This window comes from Arabidopsis lyrata (assembly GCF_000004255.2).
Source record: "Arabidopsis lyrata subsp. lyrata unplaced genomic scaffold ARALYscaffold_2, whole genome shotgun sequence".
Classification (NCBI taxonomy): domain Eukaryota; kingdom Viridiplantae; phylum Streptophyta; class Magnoliopsida; order Brassicales; family Brassicaceae; genus Arabidopsis; species Arabidopsis lyrata.
The window spans coordinates 10,035,206-10,058,605 of NW_003302554.1; the positions used below are offsets into that span (position 1 = coordinate 10,035,206).

At 34.6% G+C, this 23,400-nt stretch overlaps 4 protein-coding genes across 4 annotated transcripts; 1 reads left to right on the plus strand and 3 right to left on the minus strand.

The window, feature by feature from the left end:
* Positions 1 to 2,746: 2,746 nt before the first annotated feature.
* On the plus strand, positions 2,747 to 7,169 carry LOC9324510 (probable metal-nicotianamine transporter YSL7). Its single transcript, XM_021035812.1, has 4 exons — positions 2,747 to 3,275; positions 5,151 to 5,412; positions 5,494 to 5,818; positions 5,909 to 7,169. The coding sequence occupies exons 1-4, from the start codon at positions 2,882 to 2,884 to the stop codon at positions 7,007 to 7,009; spliced, it is 2,082 nt and encodes a 693-aa protein (XP_020891471.1). The 5' UTR covers positions 2,747 to 2,881; the 3' UTR covers positions 7,010 to 7,169.
* An 869-nt stretch (positions 7,170 to 8,038) lies between these two features.
* On the minus strand, positions 8,039 to 9,240 carry LOC110230628 (uncharacterized protein At1g65760-like). The gene is given in 2 exon segments (XM_021034022.1): positions 8,039 to 8,504; positions 8,507 to 9,240. Coding segments are annotated over 2 exon segments (1,125 nt in total). The 5' UTR covers positions 9,234 to 9,240; the 3' UTR covers positions 8,039 to 8,106.
* A 3,489-nt stretch (positions 9,241 to 12,729) lies between these two features.
* On the minus strand, positions 12,730 to 13,985 carry LOC110231140 (probable F-box protein At1g65740). The gene has a single exon (XM_021036111.1). It carries the CDS (start codon positions 13,936 to 13,938, stop codon positions 12,820 to 12,822), a length of 1,119 nt encoding a protein of 372 aa, XP_020891770.1. The 5' UTR covers positions 13,939 to 13,985; the 3' UTR covers positions 12,730 to 12,819.
* A 5,590-nt stretch (positions 13,986 to 19,575) lies between these two features.
* LOC110231087 (uncharacterized protein At1g65760-like) lies at positions 19,576 to 21,029 on the minus strand. Its single transcript, XM_021035896.1, is given in 3 exon segments — positions 19,576 to 19,879; positions 19,882 to 20,461; positions 20,515 to 21,029. Coding segments are annotated over 3 exon segments (1,125 nt in total). The 5' UTR covers positions 20,971 to 21,029; the 3' UTR covers positions 19,576 to 19,790.
* Positions 21,030 to 23,400: the final 2,371 nt, after the last annotated feature.

Genomic DNA, 23,400 nt, shown 5'->3' on the forward strand with positions numbered 1-23,400 from the left:
AGAAATACAATAGCAATTTTTGTAGCAATTCATAAGCCTTTTACGTTCTTATTTTTTGTCCCTCAAGAATCATCTTTCCTATTAATAAAAATACTTGAGTGTATGAATCCGACATCCACACTTCCTTGTCTTGCAATGGGCTCCGATGTTGTCATATTCTCCTTGGTAGTTGGAACCATTGGTACTTTTTCAAAATCAAAAACCAATCCTCGCCCTTTATCCACATCTGTTGTAAAGAGTGGAGGAGCTTCAAGCCGCAGCAAAGTTTTTTGTCCCTGCAAATCCTTTTCCAAATCCCACACTGATTTGCGAACTCGAACTACTCTTACTTTTCTTTCTTGAGGATCCTCAACAGACAAATATTGTCGCATTTCATCGAGAACAGCCTTTGCGATCTTCGGTTTACCAGAGATTGTATCAATGCCAACATCATCATCTGTAAGTACACCAAACAGAGGATCATCTTTACTTATTTTGGGAATCAGCCGAGTTGGAATGACGCCAGCTGGTTTAATCCTTCCCGTAGCAATTGCTTGCCGGTTTGAAGGATTAAAAGGGTATCGTTCCTTATCATGAGTTAGGCGGAGACATTGGTAACATCTTTTACGTATCCTCTCATATTCAATTCCTATAGTTACCACTTCACCTGTTGGTAATTCCACTTCCCTTGAGTTTTTTAAAGGCTTGTTAACATCAAAAAGCACACGAACTCGCACAAAACCCCGACTCTGCGGTTTCAAGGGATCAAAAGCAACATGAGTTACTTGTCCAAAGTGATCTGCAATCTCACGAATCGTGTCAGCGGTATTGTAGTTAATCGGGATATGACGAAGTCGTATCCAAATCGGGAGAACTTTCAGATAATCTTCAGGAGGATTCTCCATCCAGCGTTCTAGAGTCATGCTCCAATCATTGAAAGTCCAGGCTCCAGCATCTAGTACTGTTAACAAATCCGATTCCGAGTCAAAAATAAATTGAAATTTATCCTCTGGTAGAGCTATTCCTCGTGCTCTGTTGTAGACTCTCCATAAACGAGGCATCTCATGAATCATACCCGTCATCTTCTGGTTTTCCGGGCACAGAAGTTTGCCTATGATACTACAAGCATTCCTCTCAACAGAACTGTACTTAGGTAGGTCTTTAAGCACAATAGGTTTATCATCTTCAAGCGACATCTCCTGCAAAGCTTTGTCCAGTGCGTATTCCATCACCTTCACTTCGAAACAAACGATTTCAAGACCAGAACCTTCAAACTTGATGAAACTGAGGACGAAACAACCGGCGGCGCCTTGGTGATTGTAGAATTAGGTTAAGAACTTTCTATAATTCTTAAGGAATTGCCAGAAATCTCAGCAAAAACAGCAACAAATCTTCTCAAATCCGGCAAAAAAAGGAAATTTTCCGGTAATCTTAATCTTTCTCCGAAGGTTTGAAACCCTCTAAATGAGAAAGAGGTTCCTAAGCCCACCCTTGGGAATCTTCACGTAGATTAATTAATAAACAAAAAAAAAACACACACACACACATTTGACTTATAAATAGGGAAAAATGTCATTTAATCCCCCAACTTTCAAAAAGTGGCCATTTGAGACATCAACTTCATATGTGGCCATTTAAAACATGAACTAAACGTTGACTAACGTTTGAGACATGAAAATTCGTTGACCAGGCCAAAATAGACATGTCGTTATCAGTCGCTAACGGAACCTCTAACGGCCGTTATCACCCCTAACGACTCTGTTAGTCAACTTTCAAATTGTGGTCATTTTAAACATCAACTTCATACGTGGCCATTTAAAACATAAACTAAACGTTGACTAACATTTGAGACATGAGAATTCGTTGACCAGGCCAAAATAGACATAACGTCATTAGTCGTTAAAATAACCTATAACATCCGTTATTACTAGTTAACGACTCTGTTAGCATACCCAAAACGACGTCGTTTTGAGGATACTCGAGAAGAAATCATGATTTTTCCCAAATGAAATCTCCAAATCAAAAAGTTTGTTTTAAAGCTGAATCCAAGAACATAGTTTGATATAGAGACAATCACAGAGCCAGTAATTGAAAGCAAACATAGGTTTTTCGTTTATATATCTGTTTTTAATCTTAAAAAAATCATGGAAGCAAACTTGTAGACCCATCATAGGGCTAAATGAAGCTTTTCCGAATTAGGAAATAAAAGGTCACTTTCTAGCTGCAGTTGAAAGAGATGGAGATAATAGGATTGTTCGTCTTGCTTGGACTATTGTAGAAATAGATTTGAGGATTTGGGGTTTTCATTTGGAAAAAATCCCGATTTCCTTCTCGATTATCCACAAAACAAAATCGTTTCGGGCATACTAACAGAGCCGTTAACGGATGTTATAGGTTCTTTTAGCGACTGATGACAGCATGTCTATTTTGGCCTGGTCAACGAATTTTCATGTGTCAAACGTTAGTCAACTTTTAGTTCATGTTTTAAATGGCCACATATGAAGTTGATATTTAAAATGGCCACAATTTGAAAGTTGACTAACAGAGTCGTTAGGGGTGATAACGGCCGTTAGAGGTTCCGTTAGCGACTGATAACGGCATGTTTATTTTGGCCTGGTCAACGAATTTTCATGTATCAAACGTTAGTCAACGTTTAATTCATGTTTTAAATGGCCACATATGAAGTTGATGTCTCAAATGGCCACTTTTTGAAAGTTGGGGGATTAAATGACATTTTTCCACTTATAAATATAGTAACAAGAATAGAATCATTCAGTTATAAGAAAATCGCCAGCTTTTTATTCCTCTTCTCTCGCCGATTTCTTCTCTTCAGATTCTCTCCTCTATAAAATCTCTCTCTCTCGTCACACAATTCAGATCTGATTCATTCAATCACCAAGCCATGGAAGTGGAACAACGATCCAAAAAAGACGACGATCTCAACAACAACAACAATGGATCTAAATCCAACGAAGAAGAAGAAGAAATCTCCGTCGAGAGAATCTTCGAAGCGAGTCACGAAATCCCACCGCCGTGGCAAAAACAGCTCACGTTTAGAGCTCTAATCGTGAGTTTTATACTCGCGATTCTGTTCACGTTTGTGGTGATGAAACTGAATCTAACGACTGGGATTATTCCGTCGCTTAATATCTCCGCCGGTTTACTTGGTTTCTTCTTCGTTAAAACTTGGACTAAGATTCTTAATAAAGCTGGTTTTCTTAAACAACCGTTTACTCGTCAAGAAAACACCGTTATTCAGACTTGTGTCGTCGCTTCCTCCGGCATCGCTTTTAGCGGTACGTTTTTTTTTTTCTCAAATCCATTGATGAATCAGTGAAATTGATTTTTTTTTGTGTATTGATGAATCAGTGAATATTTTTTTTTTTAATACCTTTAACAAAAAAAAAATAATTTTGAAGTTTTTTTAATTGATGTGAAAGCGTAGATGGAATTAGACGCCGTCTTTAATTTTGTTTCCATTTACGGCTAAAACTTTTTGCTGGGAGCTTTCTATGGAAAAGGACAGAGTATATATTTTGAGTTTATCGCTTTATAACAAATAAATAAAATATATTTTGTAATCTAGTACTAGTATATTCTTTTTAACGGTTTGTGATTAAACAAAATTAATAGATTTAATCTAATGATTATCACGGGTCAGATTAGGTTGGTTGTTGCTATCGTTAGATTGGTTATATGCAGAGAATTAACAGAACTATCTTATAAGTTATTACGTTGTTATATTTATAATATTCATGTAATTATCCTGTATAAGATTCATATAATTAAATATTAGGTTGATATATGCATATAATTAATGATATAATAACATAATTATCCAATACTAGAAATTGCATAAAATTATCTAATTTTGCTAACTTTTTTTTTATTTTACTTAATTTTATGCATTTTGTTTTGTTTTTCCAGCTTTTTATCCTCGGCAAATAAAACTAAATTTTAATTAGACGAAAAAATGTAAAAACAAAAAAAGGGTATATAGGTAACAGATGTTAAAAAAAATTATTAGGTTGAATTATGCATAGAATTAACATAATATATATATATATATATTAATTAGACTAAGAAACTAAATTTTAACTTTAGATCTTGCAAACATTTTAATTAGACTAAGAAACTAAATTTATATTAGACAAAAGTAAATGTAAAACAAAGGATATATAGGTAATAGTTAAACATTAAAACCTGAAACAAAAATCATATGATATTTTTTTATATTTTAATTAAAAAAATAAGCGTATGGGCTTTATATTTTCCTAGTATTTTTGAATAGATGATATGAATAAAAAATATCAAAATCAAGTTGATTAGTGACGTGAGATTCTCCGAGAGCAATGTGTATGACTTTTTTTGTGATATATCATAAGAACTCATATTTTCACGGCAAGTCAATGACGCGTGAGATTCGTATTTAGGTCAAGTCAATGATGTTTTAGCATAGGATTACGGCACTTAACTAGGAAGTTTAATTTTTTTATTTATAGTAAACTAAAATTAGTTTATAAGTTTAGAGATTTACATATATATAAAATAAATAATTAATTCCACTATCTTTTGACTTTCAACTTGCATGGATAGGGTTTGGTAATTCTTTTGATAATAAATAAAGTGAGAAATCACAATATTTTTAGAGAATAATGGCTATTTTTCGTAACTTTAAATAAACTTATTGTCTTGCTTGGAAATTAATATTTGACCTGTTTTCGAAACTGATACAGACGTCACCCACCACTCATGTGAACACAAAATACTTAATGCATGGAGATTACATTATCAAGGAAACCACTATTTTTGACTCTCTCACGTGATTCGTTCACTTAGAGATCTGACTTTAAATTATTTAATAAGAGTTGACTTGTTATGCCCACCATGTGTGTCAAATGGGAACCTAGAACTGGCACATGACCTAATTTTTTTTTTTTTTTTTTGTTATGATTAGATTTTTGGTTTTGTTTTTAATTTAAATTAAAGGAATCAATTCATATCTAACATGTTCCCAATATTCAATACCTAGCTTAATAATGTTTTGTGTTGCATAACCATAACTAGTTTTAGTATATGAATTCAATTTGTTTCCAATATGTTAATGATATGTGTAAATTTGATGAAGATCCAGTTTGGTTGGCTTAATGATTGTGTTTGAATTTGAACAGGTGGGTTTGGTAGTTATCTGTTTGGAATGAGTGATATTGTTGCTAAACAATCTGCGGAAGCCAATACTCCGATGAACATAAAGAATCCTCATTTGGGTTGGATGATTGGATTTCTCTTTGTTGTTAGCTTTCTTGGTCTTTTCTCTGTCGTTCCTCTTCGAAAGATCATGATTGTGGACTTCAAATTGACATATCCTAGTGGTACTGCTACTGCCCATCTCATTAACAGCTTCCACACACCTCAAGGTGCCAAACTCGCAAAGTAAGAATCTTTCATCATGCCCTGAATCTTTCTTGTGTCTTTTCGGATTACTGATCCCTTTTCTTCTCAATAATTTCACAGGAAGCAAGTCAGAGCATTGGGGAAGTTCTTTTCATTCAGTTTCTTGTGGGGTTTCTTTCAATGGTTCTTTACTTCTGGTGACGATTGTGGTTTCGCTAACTTCCCTACATTTGGTCTCAAAGCCTATGAAAACAAGTTCTACTTTGATTTCTCTGCTACATATGTTGGTGTTGGAATGATTTGCCCGTATCTTATCAATGTATCTCTTCTCATTGGATCAATTCTCTCATGGGGTATTATGTGGCCTCTCATTGGTGCCCAAAAAGGCAAATGGTATTCTGCTGATCTTGAATCAAGCAGTCTCCATGGTCTTCAAGGCTATAAGGTACTGTCTCTCTATCTCTATGCATCTCTTCCTTCCTTTATTTCATTTGATAAGAGATTTACAATCTTGAATTGTTTTTGATGCTCTCAGGTGTTTATAGCCATAGCTATGATCCTCGGTGATGGTCTTTACAACTTCATCAAAGTCTTAGGCCGCACTGTCTTCGGTCTATACAAGCAATTCAAGAACAAAGATGTTCTTCCTGTCAACGACCGTTCATCACCAGCCACTGTAACCATTTCTTACGACGACAAAAGAAGAACAGAGCTTTTCCTCAAAGACAGAATCCCATCATGGTTCGCTGTAACCGGTTACGTAGTCATGGCTATAGTCTCAATCATCACAGTTCCACACATCTTCCATCAGCTCAAATGGTACCACATTTTGACCATGTACATAATCGCCCCTGTCTTAGCCTTTTGCAATGCCTACGGTTGCGGACTAACTGACTGGTCCTTAGCTTCCACTTATGGAAAACTCGCTATTTTCACCATCGGAGCCTGGGCTGGTGCAGCTAACGGAGGCGTCTTAGCTGGACTTGCAGCTTGTGGTGTCATGATGAACATTGTCTCAACAGCTTCTGATCTTATGCAAGATTTCAAAACAGGTTACATGACATTAGCCTCACCGAGATCAATGTTCCTAAGCCAAGCAATTGGAACTGCCATGGGCTGTGTGATCTCTCCTTGCGTCTTCTGGCTATTCTACAAGGCCTTCCCCGACTTTGGCCAAACCGGGACCGCCTATCCCGCTCCATACGCCTTAGTCTACAGAAACATGTCCATACTCGGAGTAGAAGGATTCTCTGCTTTGCCCAAACACTGCCTCATGCTCTGCTATATATTCTTCGCAGCAGCAGTGATTGTAAACGGTGTAAGGGATGCCGTGGGGCCAAGGTGGGCTCGGTTTATCCCCCTCCCGATGGCTATGGCTATACCTTTCTATATCGGAGGTTACTTCACAATAGATATGTGTGTGGGAAGTCTCATATTGTTCATCTGGAGGAAGCTGAATAAACCAAAGGCTGATGCATACTCTTCGGCCGTTGCTTCAGGTTTGATCTGCGGTGAAGGTATTTGGACGTTACCAAGCTCTATACTTGCCTTGGCTGGTGTTAAGCCTCCTATTTGCATGAAGTTCTTGTCCACCGCGGCCAACTTGAAGGTTGATTCCCTCTTAAACGCTTCTTAGTTCTCATTTTTTTTAGAGTTTGGTTTTTAATTTTTTACGTTTGTGTCTAGTTTTAATTTGCTTTTTAGGTCCTCCTCTGTCTTAAATTGGTGGTTATTTCTTTCTACTCAAATATGTAAAAAGAAGATTGAATGAAGTATTTGGTTTTATGCTTGCTCTTTTCTTTTCTTCATACTCTTTATATTCTTCAGTGTCCGAACCATGTTTTGAAAGAGAACCAAACTTGAAGAACGAGCCCAACAACTTGAACTTAATCTGACACTAATGTAGCCATATAAACACATACTAATTTGATTCAAAACTGATACATAATTTGCATTCTATATACCACTTTCTGAGTAAGTCTCTGTTAGGACCTCATAGCAGGAACTTGCACAGATGAAATCTAGAAAACGTACATGACAAAGACAGAGTGCCGGCTCAAGTAGGGGGCGGGCGGTGCGACGGCCAAAGGCCCAATCCCGTTTTTTCAATAACTAAAAGTCCTATTTTTAAAAATAGTTAAATAAAAGTATTAAAAATTTAGATTACAAGATAAAAATAAAATTTAGAAGGGTCCATAACTTTTGTTATTTATTTTTTTTGTTTTAATAATTAATTTTTTAATAAAAATATCATACAAAAAATTTTTATAGCAAAAAAGCATTAATAAAAAAAATTTAAGACCTAAATTTATTTTTGCCCTAGGGCCCATAAAAGTGTCGAGCCGGCCCTGTCATTAAAAGAAATTTAGTCCTCAATGGAGGAAATGAAAACATGTCATAGATCAAGTTCAGAGGCAATAATATGTTGGCTCTTCTTTTTCATCCTCGCGAGGTTCGCGAGAGTCGCTACACACCCATTTATGATGTTATCATACAAAAGAATCAACGAGACTTACATATAGCCTGCTCAAATGTACTTAAAAAAATCCTAAATGGACAAAAGGTAAGTTTCTTCAAAATTTAAACATGTCATAGATTAAGTTCGAAGGTAAAAACAAAAGAAATCACTGTCTATATTGAAAATAAAGATGAAAATTAAGGTTGTTATTAAAGAATGACTGATTGGTACTCTTAATAGAAAAAAATATAAAGTAGCTTTGACCTAAACAAGATTCAGAGAAACCGAGGAACAAACATTTGGAAACAACTCTGGCAAGGTTCTGACATTGTCTCAATACTACCATTACCATTGTCTAGCTTGAAAACCTTAATCACTTTTTCCACTTTTTCCTCATTGTCGGTGAAGTAAATAGAGTTTTGAAGGCATCCGTAAAACTCATGAGCCAAAACCGGGAAACAAGTATCGGTAGCCATCACAAACGCATTGTCTCCCAATGACTTAACATCTTTCCATTTCGCTAATTCTTCATCCATCTTGTAAACCTTGAAACCGACCGTATTCCTCTTTCCATTATCATTCGAGGAATCAGCTTTTCGCTTTCGGGAATTCTCTTCAAAGAGGCGCTCAATAATGTAAAGCTCTCCACAACATTCCACTAAGCTCTTCTCTATAAACAGCCATTTGTGATGGTTTCATCGAATAAAGGTCCGAATTCGACAATTTTAAGAGCGGAATTAATCAAACAAACAACGCCTTTTAAATCCAAGGCGTAAGTTCTTCCGTGGTGGATTCTAATATCAGAGAATTGATGATCAGCCTCTTTGAGTCTACTCCAATCTTTTCCAGTCCAGAACTTGATATTCTTGTCGCAGCTGATTCCAAGAATCTTATGCTCTCTTTCCTTGACTTTGACAAGAACAACTTTCTTGAATTCGCGAGCTGTCCTTCCCCTGGATTTTTCAAGAACCGCATAAGGTTCTTGAATTTCCGAGACAGTGAACTCCAATAGATCGAGGCTCTCGCAAGAATGTGGCAAAGAGAGGTGTGAGAAAGGGTCGAGGAAACGGAATTTCCCGGAGTTAATTATTGTGTCGGATTTTATCAGCCATCCCTTGTTTGAGGAGGAGGAGGGAGTGACGCGGAAGAACGCGGCGCGTGAGAGGATCACGAGGCAGAAACTGTTGTAGAATTGATTGCTACTACCTTCAGTGTTCAAGCAAGGATCGAAGTGGATGTAACCGCGGCTAGGGAAAGGATTATTTTTGTCGGCGCCGGAAATGGATGAGCGCCAAGATGTGCAGATGCTTCGGAAACGTTTGAGTTCGACGACGGAGAATAACCGGATGGCGATCAAGCGGAGGAGCTCCTCCGGTAAGTTAGACCATTCACAATCAACCATTTATCTCTGTTTTGGCTTCTTTGGTTGTTTGTGTGAGTCACATAATATATATTGGAAACGTTTGGAGTTTCAAAAAAAAACCCTAATAAGATTTCGAATCACAAGACTTATGGCTCCAAATGGTTGTGTTTAAACGTTTTAATTTTTAAAGAAATGAAAAATATATAAACAAATTTCATTCATTCCCTAAAATGAAAATGAATGAATGGAAACTATAAATGCCAAATATTACTGCTAAATTGATGGAGAATAGTAAGGATTACGTTCCATTCATTCCATATTGTATTCGATTTTATACCATTAATGGATTCCATATCATTTGCAGTATAAATAATTTCTTACCAGAATTGACTTGATTTACTATTGATAAGGGATTTTAATTAAGATTTTATGGGCTTAGGCCTTAGGTGAAATTATTAAGATATTTAAGAGATTAATTTATTAGGTTTTCTTTATAAAAAGAAAAAAATTTCTTTTGGAGTATTATTTGCGATAAGTTAACATAGCTTTTTGTTCTCAAATCACTCAAGCCGCATGAGACCAGAGAGATGGGAGAATGGAAATAACAGGATCTAGGTCCATCTTCGACTAAAGGATGTCTTCAATATTTTTTATTTGATTCATGAAACTTTCTTACTCATTGGTGTATATATCTCTTTACAGTAACTTGGAAAGTTCTGGATGGTTGGAGTAACGATATTGACAACTTAATATATATTGTGGAATAGCCATTGCCATTGTCAATAGCAAAAACCAATTGGGATGAGAAGATCCTTGTGATGAAATAAGACGTAGCATGGAGAAATATTTGTCTTCATTGGGATGAGAAGATCCTTGTGATGGAAATGCAGATAGAGAAAAAGATCCCCAATAGCGAGGTGTTATTTTTTTTAGAGATATTGATTTAGAATAGCTATTTTGAGTTTTAGTTAGTCAGTTTGGCAAAGACGCGCTATGTTAACGTTATAATTTAACACGTATGTGAGACTATGTAGTACCATGTACGTACATGTAAATCCTATATTTCATCAAAGGTATTTGGTAATTTCATAACCTACTTTGCCAAATGGATCGGAGTAGGCACTTGTTATGACTTTGCCAAATTGAGTAATAAACACTCAAAAGCGGTTTTTTTCTTTTCTTTTCGGGATGTGTCTTTAGTCAAGTGGTTAAATCCATTTGACTCTATTTTTTCTACTGGAGTTCCATTTTACTAAGTCGCGTTACCCCGCGTAGTAAGAATTGTTTATGGATTGAACCTTGTCGATCCAAAAATATCAATTTTTTTTTTTATCACATTTTTAATGAGAAACAATTATATATTATTATTATTATTATTATTTTGATTGAATGTGTAATTAATTAATCAAATGAGGAACTATGTACAATGAGTTTTAAGAGATAACAAACAGAAGATTAGACTTCCATGACAAATACGTAATAATAAAAGAGCAACCGTGGCTTCCGCTTCATGTACTCGTTGCTTGAGCCGTGACAGCAAACCAGTGTTGAAGGAGAACTCGGAGCTTTGGTCGGGTCATGTAGTCCAGAGAGGTGATCCGGTTCCGGATTAACTTCTCCGCTCGCTTAGTAATCTGAAGTATGGAGGAGAACCCGCTTTGATGTATCCGCATATTTCTTTCTTTCCAGATTAGGTAGACTGTAGTCTGAAAACATAGACGGAGGAGAATATCATTATCATGTAAATGATTTCTTGTTCCTCTCACCACTTGTGTCAACGTCACCTCCCAATCTGGATCCTCTCGGTGATGTAAAAGGGGACCCGTTAGAGCTGACCATACGTTGAACGAAAACAGACAGGCAAAGAATAGATGATCACGAGATTCATCCGGTTCACCACATAAAACACATGGCTGGATTGCTCCCCAACTCCGCATGCGGACACCTGTGGAGAGATGGTTGCGAACCGCTAGCCATGTGATGAAGCTGCAACGAGGGATACCCTGTCCAAACCAAACCACGTTACTCCAAGCTAACGGAGGAGAGACTGCTCGAATCTGTTCCCAAGTGCTGGTTGTCGAAAATGCATTTGATAGTCATCGGGACCATGTCGCCAGAGAAACTCATCTTGGCCAGTGGAAGTAGGCGGGGGATGAGCTCTGATCTGGTCTAATAATGGTGCCAAATGTGAGAGCCTTGTCCGACGTAGTCTCCAGCCGCACGGACCAAAAGCCTCTCGAACTGATGCTTGTAATGGTATTCCAAGACTTCTCGGCCCCGATGGACCTGTTATATCTAGTATCCGTCCTGCGGGTAACCAACTGTCATACCAAAACGATGTGGAGCTGCCACTGCGGATTGAAACCCGAATGAATGGCTTGATTTCTTCTCTTAGTTGTAAAAGCTTACGCCAAATCCAAGAACCCAAAGTAGTGGAAGGAGCCGTCCAAAAGAAAGCTTTCCGCATCAGATTATGCTTTGTCCAAGCAACCCATAAGAAGCCCGAAAGCGTGAATAATTTCCAGATCAACCGATAAGCAAAGACCCGCGAGACATCTTTCAACCGTCGCAATCCCAACCCTCCCTCTGTTTTAAGTCGACAAATATCTTCCCATGAAACTTTCACCCCTGTATTAGTTGTATGTCTTAATTGTGAGTTTTGTGATCCATAATTTTTAACTTCTATGATATTTATCTTATAAATTATTGGTGATTTAAATTATTGTATATTACTTTGAGTAAATTCGATGTTCAATAATAAAAATTTGGAAATCACTAGTTCATAACATGTGATTTGGAAAAAAAAAAATCAAACTCTTTTAAACTCCAAAATGTTCCGAGTTGTGAGTATAAAAAAAGTGTGATGTTTAGTATGTTGTTAAATATTGACTTTAGCTTTTTATATCTTAGTTAATTAAGTTAAAACATTTAATTAGCTTTGAGCTTTTATATCGATTAATTGGGGATCTCTCGTTAATGATTAAGTTAGTTAATGTTAAGAATTATATCTATGGTTTAAGTCTAGACTCTAGACGTTTTACCGCTTCAAGAGCATTAGATGTATGGCACAGCCCAAATCAGCTATATAAAACGTCGTTGACCTTGCTTTGTTTTATCAGCTGAGAGGAAGCAACCAAATTATTTTTCATGTAAATCTCTGGTTTCTTGGTTTTTTAAAATCGTCCCTGAAGCAAACTTGTTCACATGATCACATCCAAAGGGAAGTCTCAAAGAAGTCAATAAAGATGTATTAATGTTGATCTGTAGGGGTTTAGTTGGTTTGGGTATAGAGAGTTACAAGCTCTCTAGAATTGGAAGTATGTGTTGCTTTATTTATTTCGATTAATGGAAAATCATGAAATGAATTTGTTTTGTTTATTGATTTCCATCGAAAAATATCGTGTGTGTGAAAGAAGTTCTTCCACATTTCCGTTGTGTAACCAGGCACTCTTTCAAGGACACTCAGACTCGAATGGTGAAGTATTATATGTGAAGCTATGGCAGAAGTATGTGCTTAAGATAAACATGTTGCATTGCTTTGTTTATAAAGATGAAAAGTAAGCTTTTTATTAGAGATGATTGGTACTCTTAATTATAAAGAAAGTAGCTTTTACCTAAACAAGATTCAAAGAAAGCTAGGAAAAAACATTTGGAAAGAAATCTCGGAAGATTCCGACTTGCTGGTGATACTACTTCCATTACCATTGTCTAGCTGGAACACCTTAGGCCGTAAATCCTCAATGAAGTAAATAGAGTTTGGGAGGCATCCGTAAAACTCATGAGCCAAAACCGAGAAACAAGTATCGGTAGCCATCACAAATGCATTGTCTCTCAGGGTCTTCACTTCTATCCATTTTCCTAATTCCTCATCCATCTTGTAAACCTTGAAACCGGCCGTTTTAGAATAGTGAAATAAATTCCATTTTCTCTTCCGGGGATTCTCTTTGGGGATGCGTTCGACAGCGTAAAGCTCTCCACAACATTCCACAAATCTCAAGTGTACCCAACAGCCATTAATAGTTATGTTTTCATTAAGTGAAGCTACGTACCTAGAGATTTCAAGATCTGAATTAATACACCAAACAATGCCCTTTGAATCCAAGACGTAAGTTACTCCTTTGTGAACTATAATGTCGGAGAAGTGATCACCCATTGCTTTGAGTTCCTTCAAGACATTTCCATCCCAGTAGTTGATATGTCCTTCCCTACCGATTCCGAGAACTCCATGATGATGATCTTCTCCTTCCTTGACTTTGACAAGAACACTTTTTTGGAATCCGGGAGTTGTTATTCTTCCCTTAGCATCTTGAAGAACCGCGTAGGCTTCTCGAATCTCGGAGACAGTGAACTCCAAAAGATCGAGGCCCTCGGAAGAATGGCGCAATGGAAAACGTGAGAGAGGGTTGAGGAGACGGAATCTGCCGGAGTTGATGTCCACATCGGATTTGATCATCCAGCCCTTACTCGGAGAGGAGGAAAGAGTGACTCGGAAGAAGGCGGCGCGTGAGAGGAATGCGCCGGGGTCGCAGCGGTAGACATGGTTGTGCAGTATGGTCTCGCTAGGGGCGATGGGATTAAAGTGGATGATAGGCCGGCGCGGGAAAGGATAGTTCTTGTTCACGCCCGAAACAGAGTATTGCCAAGATTTACAGATACTACTGAATCGTTTGAGTTCGACCACCGAGAACAATCGGGCGGCGATCAAGGGGAGGAGCTCCTCCGGTAAGTTAGACCAATCTACCATTTCTCTCTTTATCTGTTTCGCTACTTTGGTTGTTTATGACTTGTGAGTCACATAATATATATATACTACGTTTGTACGTTCAACAGAAACCTAAAACTCCTAACATTTTAGGCTCCAAATGGTTGTGTTTTTAACTTTTAAAGAAATAATAAAATATAAAACAAAATTCAATCATTCCCATAAATGAAAATGAATACAATGAAACTAAATGCAAATTATTGGTGCTAAATTGCTAAAGAATATTCAGTCATATTCTATTCGATTCTATACTATTAATGGTTTTTATGGTTCATTGACCTGAAATTTGTAGCATGACTAAATACTCTCTCCATTTATATATATAAGATTTTGGGTTGACTTCCCTAAACTACACCAAAACAGTGTATGTACTTACAAACTTTGTTGTAGTATGAATATTTTGAATTATTAATAAATAATTTATTAGCAGTATTGACTTGATTTATGGGTTATATTGGATTAGGATTTAAAGATTTTTGTGTGATTTAGCCATTTAGGTGATTATTAGGACATTTCAGAGATTTCTTAGGTTTTTTGTAATTTTTTATTTTAAATCTCATTAGTGGTTTGGTTAAAATTTAAGAAAGTTTTGGAGTATTATATGTCATAGCAGCTTTTTGTTCTCCATTCATAAGAGCCATCTGAGTCCAGGAAGATGGAAAATAATATGATCTAGACTCATCTTAGACTCATCTGATTCATGAAACTTTCTTATTCATGATGTGTATATATCTCTTTGCTTATTGTCACTATACAATAACTTGCAAAGTTCTTGCTCACTGGAGTAACATATATAGAATGTGGAACAACCATTGTCATTGACTCATTGTCAATCGTAAAATCTAACTTGAGTTGCAGCAGCTCCCTCCATTTTCCTCTGCTCTACCGTGCGCAAACCGAAAGATAAAGCAAAGGGTTATTTAGAAACAAAAATCTAGGGTCTGAGAAATTTTGTGCTGACATAGGAAATAGCATAACTGCATGGAGAAACATTTTTCCTCATTTGAAAGAGAAGAGCATTTTGTAGTTTTAGTTACTCAGTTTGGCGAACAAGCTTAAGCTGTTTTCCCCATTTCGTCAAAAACATTGAAAAAATCCGAAACTAATTTTTAAAACCAATATCTTCCATATACGTACATGTCATACTAATGTAGTCTTACACAAACTTAGTCATAGTTTATGTTTAAATTTAACATGTATGTACATGCACCATATGTCAAAGTAACGTCCACATGTATGTACGTGCACTAGTACACCATGTCACCACATGTATTAAAATATATTTCTATGTTTAGGTTATATGGTGTACGTCTACATAATATATATACCATGTATGTACATGAAAATCGTATAACTCATTAGAGGTATTATGTCATTTCAGAACCTACTTTGCCAAATCGATAAGGTACTAAGTTTTTCTGTTTGCATAGTTATAAAACATATTTGTAGCTATATACTTATATTTGTCACAAATATCATTTTCCTGCAAGTTTGTTTGTATGGTCCTTATCATCGTTGTAATCTTCCTAGCTAGTTGTTCTCATTGGATACTTGGTTTGGTTTTAGAATGATGGACGTGATTTCAGTCACCGGTTCTGATGGATTACCATGTACCAGCTTCAGCTTTGGTTGAATTGTCAGCGTAGTTACATAAACTCATGTGCTTTGTCTGGACTAAGCAGAGCGGAAGTTGGCAGTTGTTCCTTCCGGCATATACTGTTTCATGTACCCGACTAAAGTAGTCACTTGCTGCTATAAGGTAAAGACTTGTCGTTCTAAGGAAATTCTGGCTATTTCACCAGCAGAGCTTTTCTTTCTTAGCTGATACGTACTGCAAAAAAAAAGACAAGTTATAATACATTTTCATAAATTTTTATTTAATTACAATATGTATTCATAAACTTAACTTATTGAAATATAATCTAGGGCCAAAAAGTTTCAAATTTTAAAAAGAAACGATTCTCATACTAATTATCTACCTAAGTTCATTCCATTATAAGTATAAGTATCTACCTAAATTCATTCCAAAGTACACAAAAAAACAGAACCCTTGAACAATTATGTAATACCCTAGTTTCAAGAAATATGGTGGTGCATATAGAGAATTTTAAAAGAAATGATTTGGTTACGGAGATAACTAAAGTGCACTTATATTTTCAATCAAACATCCAGAGAGAAGTCCACGGTTAAGCGTGCTTGTGCTGGAGTAATTTCAGGATAGATGACGTTTCGGAAAGTGATTGTCGAAACAGTGTAAGTGAGGTCACAACACGTGAAAGTATTATGTGGTGATTTGTAGGGTTCGTAAACAAGTCTTTAAATCCTCCCTGACGTAGCGGACCAGCCGTCGGACTCGGGCGGACCCACATGCAGAGAGAGAACGTAGCACCTATTAAAAGTGGCGGTTGGAACGTTACAGTTTATACAAACCATATAACATAAAGTCTAAGGAAGAAAAGAAACTGATACCTTTAAGTATCTTTAGTCCTCATCAAGCCGTGTAACCTTGAGCATTCATTGGTTTTGCCATCAGAGTCTTGAGAGATGGCTTCGGCCTGTCTTTGAATTTCTTCATCAATTGACTATGCCTATCCATCTACATAAGTCCTGTCACGTCTACGTCGGATCTCTCTCAATACACATAGCATGTAATGCTCAATTCCATCTCTATGTCTCCACAAAATAAATAAAAAACATTTAGTACTAAAATAAGGATAACTTAAATCACATATGCTGATTTTAAAGTGCACACATATGGTTAGGATTAACTAACTATGAGGTCTCTCAGAAAATACTCATTTAATTTCTCAACTTTCACGTTTGCAAATTGATTCGTCAAAATTGCGTCGATTACGCAAAATTGAGTTTAAAAAAGTTAGTCAACGTTAACTTATACTTTTTAAAAATTTTAACGCTAACTTTTGTAAAGTTCAAATTGCGTAATCAACGTAAACTTGGGGAATTAATATGCGCACACGATAGTTGAAGAATAATCTGTCAATTAAAATACTTGAGGAATTAAATGAACATTTTCCTTGAGGTCTCTTACTTGATTGAAATATCTTGCTACAAACATTGACACATAAATTGTTTATTAAAATCTAAGTTTGCCAACAAAATTCTGTATCAATAAGTTTGATTGGAAACTAGTACAAACTGCAGACTTGACATTTCACAATGTTTAGAGTCAAAAGTTTAATGTTGCGAAAAATATTTTGTAACCATTTTTTGTTACAACAACATTTGTCACACTTTTTATCTTTTGCTACAATAAAAACTAGTAACAAAAAGAAAAAAAATCATTAAAATGAATATTGTTCCTATAGCCTAATTTGTGAGAAATATAAGCAACTCATTATAACATATTTGTTACGAGATATGTTTTGAGGAAAATTTTGATACAAATAACTTTTTACTATCTAGTACTTCCGCTATTCCTTATGAACATCTTTTCTAGGTTTTTCCCTCATGTTAAGAAAACATAATAAAAATTGATAGTTTGTTCAAAAAAAAATTGATAATAAATACATCATTTTTTGTGATTAAAAGTTTTTCAGAACTTTTAACCAATAGTACTCAACTATTTATCTTGAAATCTACATTTAATCATTAGTAACTAATAAAAAATGAATAGAACCTTAAAATGTATTTTTTTTGCAACAAATTGGTTTTCTAGAAAATACATTAATAAGGAAAAGAGGGAGTAGTAATGTGCTAGAAGAAATATTTATATTTACGTAGTCATTATTTACTATAAGTTTGTACGATGTCTTATTTTTTTTTTAATTTCTCCGTGACTAGTTTGTATCTACTTGCACAGTTAATTGTTATAAACAATTGCTACAAACTATATATGTTTGTAGCAAAAGCCGAAGCTATAAAAACCAAAAACTATGGTTTTATTGTAGCAAACGAAAGAATGTATGACAACATACATACATAATGTACCGTAAACAATGTACGGTACATTGTCTAAAAATTATACATATACGGTACTTTTCCAAACTGAGTAAAACTAAAAAGTGGTTGTATCTAAAAGTCTCTTAAAATCTTTTAAAGAGTTTTGTTTGCCTAAATAATGGTTAACCTTTGAATACATCATATTTGATATTATTATTTTTCATTAGTGATGTAAAATTATTTAAAATACTTTGAATAAATTCCATGTTCATTAACATAAAATTTAGCTATATGTACATTTAAGAATCATTAGTTCAAAACATGTGATTTGGAAGAGGAAAGAAAATCAAATTATTCAAAACTATAAAATGTTTCCGAGTTGTGTGAGTATCAAATATAGCTTTTTATATATCTAAATTAACTAAGGCTAAGATTTAGCTTTTAACTTTTATCTCTATCTATTGGGGGTCTCTCTTTAATGTTTAAGTTAGTTAACGTTAAAAATCATATGGTTTAAGTCTAGACGTTTTTTTACATGCTTAAAGAGCAACTAGATGATGTTCAACATCTTGAAAGTCTTCCTTAAAAATGTCTACAGCTCAAATCAGCTATAGAACGTCATCGATCTTGCTTTGATTATCAGAAACAACCCCGATTTCCTTGTTCATAAAGCCAACCCTCTAAGTAAATGTTAAACAAAAAACAAAACCCTAAGTAACTCCTTATTTTCATGTAAATCTCTGGTTTCTTGATTTCTCCCACACATTTCTTGAACTCGTCGTTGAAGCAAACTTGTTTTCATATCCAACGGGAAGTCATGCTGAAGTCGATCATAAGATGGATTGTTGATCAATAGGGTTTTAGTTGGTTCGGGTAGAGAGAGTTACGAGCATGAGAAATAAGCTCTCTAGAATTGGAATATGTGTTGCTGTATTTATTTCAATTAATGGAAAATCATGAAATGAGTGTTGTTTTGTTCGAAGCAACTGTCCATTCAATTTGGTTGGAACGGAACAAGGGCCGACATGGAGATCCCCCAAGTGCTGCAGATCAATTAATCAAATTTCTGGATCTCTGGATATGTAACAAAGTCTCCTCCATTCGTCTCCTTGATCCCCGCAAATATGAAGATGGATTAAGGATATAGTTTAACTCAAGAAGTTAATTAATGTGCAAGATTTTCTTATTTTTTCTAAATTTTCAAAACAACGTTCAATTTTTTTTTTTTTTTTTTTTTTGGGACAAAGCACAACGTTCAATTTAAGAATGCATTTATTGTAACAAAGTTTTTGGTTAAATAAATTTAACATTCATTCCAAAAAAAAAAAATCATTTCCATCGAAAAATTTCATGAGTGTGAAAGAAGTTCTTCCATGATGATGCTTCCTCTGCAAGTTGTTTATGTCATGAAATCTGGAAATCTATAAAAAGCCATGCACATTTCGGTCGTAGAAGCAGGAACTATTCAAAGACACTCATACTCAAATGGTAACAGACTTTGTTCCTTGGATATCTTTATGTGAAGAGAGAAAATAAATGGTTAATGGTGTTTTTGTATAGTATTTATTTATCAAATTTACTTTTGAGAATATAAACTTATTTATCAGATTAACTTTCAATATTGCTCAGGAAACAAATATTTTTTGATGGTTATATTTTTTGCTTTAAAAAATTGTGTGGGAAAATTATTCTACATAATAAATTATATATTGTGTTAATCAATTTATTTATCCCGTACTACGGGTGGGAATACTAGTATAACATAAAACAGAAACTTTATTATAAACTACCAAATGCTTCATTATTCTTACAATAAACATACAAATAAAGATGAAAACTATATATGCTTTTTATTAGAGGTGAAAAGTAAGCTTTTTATGAGAGATGATTGGTACTCTTAATTATAAATAAAGTAGCTTTGACCTAAACAAGATTCAAAGAAAGCTAGGAAAAAACATTTCGAAAGAACTCTTCGAAGATTCCGACTTTCTTGTGATAATACTTCCATTACCATTTTTGAGCTGAACACCATAGGCCATCTATTCTCGGTGAAGTAAATAGAGTTTGGGAGGCATCCGTAAAACTCATGAGCCAAAACCGAGAAACAAGTATCGGTAGCCATCACAAATGCATTGTCTCTCAACGTCGTAACTTCTATCCATTTTGCTAATTCCTCATCCATCTTGTAAACTTTGAAACCAACCGTTCTTGAGTAGTGAAATAAGTCCACAGCTCCTCTCTTTCGGGGACTCTCTTCGGAAAGGCGGTCGACAATGTAAAGCTCTTCACAGCATTCCACAAATCTCAAGTCTCCCCAACAACCATTAGTTATGTTTTCATCGAGTGATGTTTCGTACCTAGAGATTTCAAGATCGGAATTAATACACCAAATAATGCCCCTTGAATCCAAGACGTAAGTCACTCCTTTGTGAACTATAATGTCGGAGAAGTGATCACCCATTTGTTCGAGTTCCTTCAAGACATTTCCATCCCAATAGTTGATATTTCCTTCACAACCAATTCCAAGAACTCCATGATGATGATCTTCTCCTTCCTTAACTTTGACAAGAGCACTTTTTTCGAATTCCGGAGTTGCAAATCTTCCAAGAGTTATGTTTTCGAATTTCGAATTCCGGAGTTATGTTTTCGAATTTCGAATTCCGGAGTTGCAAGAACCGCGTACGCTTCTCGAATCTCGGAGACAGTGAACTCCAAAAGATTGATACTCTCGGTAGAGTTGCGTAACGGAAAACGTGAGAGAGGGTTGAGGAGACGGAATCTCCCGGAGTTGATGTCCACATCGGATTTGATCATCCAGCCCTTGCTGGAGGAGGAGGAGAGAGTGACTCTGAAGAAAGCTGCGCGTGAGAGGAATGCGCCGGGCTCGAAGTTGTCGGAATCATCGTCGTCTTGTAGGGTTTCGCTAGGGGGGATGGGATTGAAGTGGATTAGAGGGCGGCTCGGGAAAGGATTGCTCCTGCTGACGTCGGAAACAGAAGAGCGCCAAGATTTGCAGATGCTACTGAAACGTTTGAGCTCGACGACGGAGAACAATCGGTCGGCGATGAAGTGGAGGAGCTCCTCCGGTAAGTTAGACCAAGCGCAATCAACCATTTCTCTATCTGTTTCGATACTTTTGGTTGTTTGTAATTGTGAGTCACATAATATTATTATATATACTTTCTAAAGAAACCTAATAATTTTTTAAAAAAATATAAGAAAATATATAAACAAAATCTACTCATTCCCATAAATGAAAAATACATTGAATCTAAATGAAAAAAATTAGTGCTAAATTGCTAAAGAATAATTAATTCAGATTCTATGGGATTTTATACCATTAACGGTTTTATGGTTAATCATCTGTGGGATATATGCATGTTTTTGCTATTTGTAGCATTACAAAATACTCTCCATTCCTGTTTTAATTAAACAAAACAGGAACCACATATCTATACTAGTATTTTTGAAGTATATTTATACCGGATGGATTAAATTTTATTCGAAATTTTGGGTACCAGATTCGATACAAAATTTACTTCAAAATCTTACACCGAATATTCTATATTTTCTTTTGATCGGGTCAAAAGATATCAGAAATTATGAACCGGATATTCCATGTTTCAAAGTATAGATATTTAGAAGATTTGGTTAAGATTTAAAATTACCATTTTCCTATCATCTTTGTTTAAACTTTATTTTAAATATTTTGAATTATCATATAATACATAAAGTATAAAAAAAAATTCAATTATTTTTCCTGCATGTATTATGATTCAAAATTTTAAAAACGGATATATATTACCCAATTGATGAACCCCATATTAGCTAAAATTTTTAGACAATGATTCAGAATCATATAATAAATAAAATCAAAATAAATTCAAATCTGAATTAATAGGAAGCTTAACTTAACAAACATCTAAATTTAAAAGTTTGTATACCGCTTAGTTTGGTTTTTAGTTTAACTGCTTAATTGTTTACCTTAAATATTTAATTTAGACATTTAAAAAGTTTTAAATAATATAATTCATATATTTAAAATCAATAAAATTTTTATAATATTATTAACATTTGAACGTATATAAAGAGTTACAATAACACGAGAGGGGTTATGTTGTGAGACGGGGTTATATGCCGTGACGAGTTTTTAAGAAGTTTTAAATATTATAATTTATATATTTAAAATCAATAAAAAGTATAAAATTTTAAGAACATTTGAACATATATAAATAGTTAAAATAACACGGGATGATTATATTATAGGATATTGCTATATGACGGGACGGGTTTGAATCAAAAAAATATTAAACATCATTAATCCGTTTCTTAAATACAGATTAAATATTTATTTAATTATTTTTAACACCTCCAATATTAGACATATTGAATGATCGTGATTAAAATAAAAAAATTTCCTTGGTATACCATTATTTAATAATTATAAATTATAAAATAGAAATATCGTATTAAATGATACAATTTGCAAACTTTTATATAATATATAATCATTAAATTTTAAAATTAACCAAATCGTCCCGCGGTATACCGCGAGTTAAAATCTAGTAGTGTTTGTACTTATAAACTTTTTTTTCTTTGTGGTATGAATATTTTTGAAGCATTAATAAAGGATATCTACTTAAAAATTTGTCCATATACACTTTTTTGTGAGATTGTCAGTTTGGACGATTTTACCCCTACACCCTAATTTAAATATTTTTTTAAAAAAAATAATCATAAAAACAGGTAGATATACAAGAGTAGAGGTGATCTGAAGTCAACTTTTTGAGATTTGGTTAAAAAAAAAGTTGATATTTTGATAGATAAAGTTTCGTCTAATTTTGTTAGAACTCGTTTTCTAGAGTTCTGTGAAAGTTAGAGTGTGTATTCTACATTTTTGTACATGTTCTACATATTTTAGACTAATTTTCTGTTCTAAAAATTTTAGAAGTCAAAAAATCATATATCTAAAATATTTAGAACATGTACTCTACGCTTTGCTCTATGTTCTAAATCTTTTTGAATAGCCGTTCTACTAATTACTACATCTTCTACCATCATCAGAAATTGTAATCTTCTTTTAGAATGTAAATTCTACGATACTATAGATTTTGTTTTCTGAAATTTTTAGAATTCTCTAAATATAGAAAGTAAATCTTCAGAAAAAGAAACTAAATATTTAATGTAGATTACGTTTTAAATGGATATTAATTGTTTAGATTACGATCTACATAATTTAGAAATCGTTTTCTACGTTTTTAGAAAAAAGTTAAAACCAAAAACGTTTCTAAACCCTAAGCTAAGCCACCACTTTCGATTTTTTGCTACTCCATGCGTTTTCATTCGAATTCTCTCTTTTTTCTTCAACGTTTTGTGCCTTATCATCATCTAACTTTCAACTAAAAAAAAAGGATAAACAAGTGTGTGCACATGGAAGACACCACCACATTTTTTTATATATTTTTGATAAGACAAATAGTTCCAAAGCATCAATCAAATAAAAAGGCATCATCATAATCAAAAAAAAAAAAACAAAAGTGAAAG

Excerpts from the sequence above, each read along its gene's own strand:
- LOC9324510 (XM_021035812.1), top strand. The coding sequence starts at position 2,882 with ATGGAAGTGGAACAACGATCCAAAAAAGACGACGATCTCAACAACAAC. Across the intron at positions 3,276-5,150 it reads CTCCGGCATCGCTTTTAGCG|GTGGGTTTGGTAGTTATCTG; the intron begins GTACGTTTTTTT and ends GAATTTGAACAG. Across the intron at positions 5,819-5,908 it reads ATGGTCTTCAAGGCTATAAG|GTGTTTATAGCCATAGCTAT; the intron begins GTACTGTCTCTC and ends TGATGCTCTCAG.
- LOC110231140 (XM_021036111.1), bottom strand. The coding sequence starts at position 13,938 with ATGGTAGATTGGTCTAACTTACCGGAGGAGCTCCTCCCCTTGATCGCC.